This window comes from Drosophila eugracilis, unplaced genomic scaffold (genome assembly GCF_018153835.1).
Source record: "Drosophila eugracilis isolate 14026-0451.02 unplaced genomic scaffold, ASM1815383v1 contig_408, whole genome shotgun sequence".
Lineage (NCBI taxonomy): Eukaryota > Metazoa > Arthropoda > Insecta > Diptera > Drosophilidae > Drosophila > Drosophila eugracilis.
This window is the reverse complement of record NW_024573270.1, coordinates 714,875-718,888: the sequence shown is the minus strand read 5'-3', so window position 1 is coordinate 718,888 and position 4,014 is coordinate 714,875. Positions and strand designations below refer to the sequence as shown.

Here is a 4,014-nt window from a genome sequence, read left to right as displayed (position 1 = left end):
TAATTTATTCATTTTTATATTTAAATTGCGTTTAAATTAAAACGTCGTAAATAAAATGAATGCACATAGGCCTTGCCCCCTTCGCAATGGAAAATGCAGATGTGCTGGCTGCGGCATGGCTGTTGGCAAAGTCAATTTATATTTTAATAAATAGCGAAAGTGTTGAGCAGCGTCACAAGAACGAGCATCTCAAAACTGAAGGACAGGAAGGAGCAGGCAGCAGTTTGACTCTGGTTAATTTATTCATTGCAAATTTACATCCTCATGTTTGCAAATTTAAAAACTGCACAAAACCAAACATACACCCACACACACGGCCAAACTAGAGGGAAATGGATAAGTGGGGGAAGTTTATTCAAAGCAGACTTTCCCTTTAGTAATATGTAAATCGGATTCCTCGCAGCTCTGCAGCTCAGAAAACACACCACACACACGCATCTGGATCAGCGCCTCCACAGGCTGGCAACTCCCGCAACGCAGCAGCATTTACATATCCATAGTTAACCCAACAAAAAAAGCGATGTAGGGATATGGTATTATGATTACGAAATTCGAATAAAATCCTATAATTACTGATTTCTAGGCAAATTACTGAATTTCCATGCCAAAAACTCAGTTTCTGGTTTCCAACAAAAAATTTTGATCAAATAGGCTTTGCCTGCAAATGTCAACTGGTTAGGCCTTTTGTGAGCCTTGAACATCAGTATTAACCTTAACGTTGTACTAACAGCACGAAATTTTCTCGGTCTTATATTATTTTAAAAAAGTCTAACCTACAATGGAAAACGGAAACGAAAATGAACTTCCTAAGACCACTCGTAATGGTAATGTTAAGAAACCGAAAGAAAACCAAAGTTCGCGTGTGAAACATCCAAATTCTTTACTAAATCTTCCCGAGTCTTCGAAATTAACTTTCGCATATCTCTAATAAATTGTCAAATCTTGTTCTTAATAGTGATTACCAAGGAAGAAGTACCACGGAGTTTGGACATGTCGTATTTGGCGAAGAGGGCTTCATGTCAGACATTCGAAGAAGCTGTGTTGACGTCAATGAGGGAAAAAAAGCCAATTGTTTGGCATACGGCTCGATCCGAAGGAGATGAGGCGGAAACCGAGGCTGAGGTTAATGCGAAATTTAGGGAGGTGGTCGAGAAGACTCACAAAAGGCAGCAAGAGGACGCTGAGCAGTCATCGTCCCTTCCAAAGTCAGAAGAGAATTAAAGAAATCGACGCCGCCCTTCTTCTGGTATGGAACCAAATTTAAACGTTAAAAGCAGAAACCAGAGACCAGGCAACACTCCCCACGAGCAGAAGTAGATGGCAGAGAGAACAAGGAGCTGAGGAGTGGCGTTGGCCACCACTTCCAGCGATCGAAAAGATTTTCCGAATGTTGACCTTATTTAAAATATTTAAATTTATCGTTCTAATAAAATACTGTAAATTTAAGGGGGGAAATGAGGAGAACCCTAAATTTTGCATTTTTGATAAAACTCAAAAAAGATCCCGGGTTCCATGCCGTTTCTTAGCTCTAACTTTGTTAATACAAGACGCACGGCTAAAACAATGACTGTTTTATGCAGCTGACAACCGAAACTTAACACCCCTATACTTGCTTTTATCATAATTGCTCTGATTTTTCGGTGCGAGCTCTGATTTAATGACTGAAAAATCAAGAAATATATTTCTAACAGAAATTTGCAATACTATGTTCGGTTTTTTAGCTATAGCTCGGTCAAAACAAGACGCACAGCCAAAAGAACGAATGTTTTGTGTTGCTAATGACCAATACTAACTACTCCTATCACTCGATTTTCGATTTTGGGAAAGTCAATTTTGGCCCAAATTTCGCATTTTTGATAAGGGGTAACATCATCAAAATTTTCGAAAAATTGTGAAAATATCACATTTTAAGGTGGGGATACAGTTTTGTTGGAAATCAAATTACGAGCTCAACGATGTATTGCGTTATATAATCGGACCATTATTGGCCAAGATATGAGAAAAATACTAATCTTTTGGGGGAGAAATAGGGAGAAACTGAAACTTGCACTTTCAATAAGGGGTACCATCATCAAAATTTTCAAAAAATGCCGAAAAATGAAGTTTCCCAGATTTGAATGCAAATCAATTGGGAATCAAAGCAATCAAAATACGAGCCATACGAGGTATTACATTCCTCATTTGGACCTTTTTTGGCTGTGCTATAGCAACAAAACTGATTTTTTCCCCCCAAATATCAAGTATACGTCTTCTAGCAGCAGAAATTCCGGTTTTGTTGCAGTCTCTTAGCTCTAACTAACAAGCCGCATGACTTAAACAATGTCTGTTTTATGCAGCTAACTACCAAAACTTAACACCCCTATACTTGCTTTTATCATTATTGTTGTGATTTTTCGGTGCGAGCTCTGGAAACCGATATTTAACAGAAATTTGCAATACTCTGTTCGGTTTTTTAGCTCTAGCTCGGTCAAAACAAGACGCACAGCCAAATTCCCCAATTGAATTGGCCGGGCATAAGGCAGCCGTTTCGAATCTAATATAATAAATAACATACGCTTGAGTAATCTAATATTTATAATGAAAGAAGGAGTGGGTATGCCTAAGCATAAACCACTCGGCCCCCGGAAAACATAACCAGGCTTATCCACACCCATTTCATATGCATTGGATTGTGAAAAGAAATTCGCACGAATTGTGAAGGTGTGGGGAGAGGCGGCGGGGGTGTTATTCGTTAGGTGGTGGTTGGGTGGTGAATGTAGTACGGCACTCCTGTCAAAACAAATCCGTAAGAGATTACATTAAAAGGCGCATTTGGACAGCTCAATCGCAAAATAGCAAAACATTCCAGCAGAATCTACTTCTCTTCCTATGTCTGCATATAGTAGAGTATATATATATATATATTCCCCAGCGGATTTACTTAGACGCCAACACCCAAATCAAATCTTCATCCCCTTCTCTCAATTCCAAGGACTTTTACTTTAACCCTCTTGGGCGACGCTCTTCCGCTTCCGCATTCCCCGGGAAATGATGGAAAGTTCCCTGATGCAAGCTGACAGTAGTTTTTTATTACGAATTCATGTAATCTTTCTACGTGGCTCGCTTTTTTAAACGGCCAATCTCTCTCATTTTCTTTCATTCTTTGGGAAAACTTGAGTGGTGGCGCTGAGGGGCTGGGAAAAAGGTAAGGTGGGCGGTGGTTGACAAGCTGGAACTTCGATTGATTCAATAAGCGATAAATTATGTTAATTTCAGGTTGGATTCCGGGTTCGACGGGGTTTCCCGTTGGCTTCAATTCAGATTAATGATCAATCGACTGCTTTGCCAGGGCATATGTGCATATCGAAGTATATATACTAAGCTTAAGTAACAGCTTTAGTTAGTTAATACAGCTGGAAATGGATATTAATGGTGGGTATCTTCCAGCTTTGAGAAGGTTTTTCTTCACGAAATATTTAAAATAGAGTTTAAAGAACTTAAACTTATCAACTGGTGTTGATTATAAGACTATAGTAGACTATATATATAACGCCTTAGATATATCTTCTTGACAAACATCGCAGCACTTGAGAGAAACTCTCTGTAAATGCGATTCCTTACACATAACCAAACTTCGGTTATGGCCATCTTGTGTGACTTGGCCCTAAGCCGACAAATCAGCTTAGATGGAGTGCGATGCCATCGCCTGGGACAAGTACGTACAGTGGACCCACAACCCAGTAACCAGAACTTTGAATTCTGAGAAAACCGCCTCCCCACTACCCTGCCGCTCCTTGTCAGCCCTACACCGCCCACCGCCCCGTCCATCTACATCCATTCAATGTTGAGCCGACAGTTGAACTGACAATCTGAAGGACCTGGCAACCGCAAGGAGCCTTTGTCATGCAAAGAGCTGTGGGCGCCTAGCCGCAGTGCCACGCCCACCGACCAGACAAAGGCCAGGTGAGATACTGGTATAAGGAGTTACGGAGTATGGGGGATAATGGCAAAAGGGGCATGGCAGGGGGTACTCTA

The 4,014-nt window shown here is 40.7% G+C and overlaps 1 protein-coding gene across 1 annotated transcript; it reads left to right on the top strand.

The window, feature by feature from the left end:
- Nucleotides 1–693: 693 nt before the first annotated feature.
- Nucleotides 694–1,471, top strand: LOC108103828. The gene is made up of 2 exons (XM_017209514.1): nt 694–824; nt 956–1,471. Exons 1-2 carry the CDS (start codon nt 779–781, stop codon nt 1,219–1,221), a joined length of 312 nt encoding a protein of 103 aa, XP_017065003.1. The 5' UTR covers nt 694–778; the 3' UTR covers nt 1,222–1,471.
- The last annotated feature ends 2,543 nt before the right edge of the window (nt 1,472–4,014 follow it).

Coding starts and splice junctions, on each gene's coding strand:
- LOC108103828 (XM_017209514.1), top strand. CDS start 779: ATGGAAAACGGAAACGAAAATGAACTTCCTAAGACCACTCGTAATG. Junction 825..955: donor TCCTAAGACCACTCGTAATG/GTAATGTTAAGA, acceptor TGTTCTTAATAG/TGATTACCAAGGAAGAAGTA.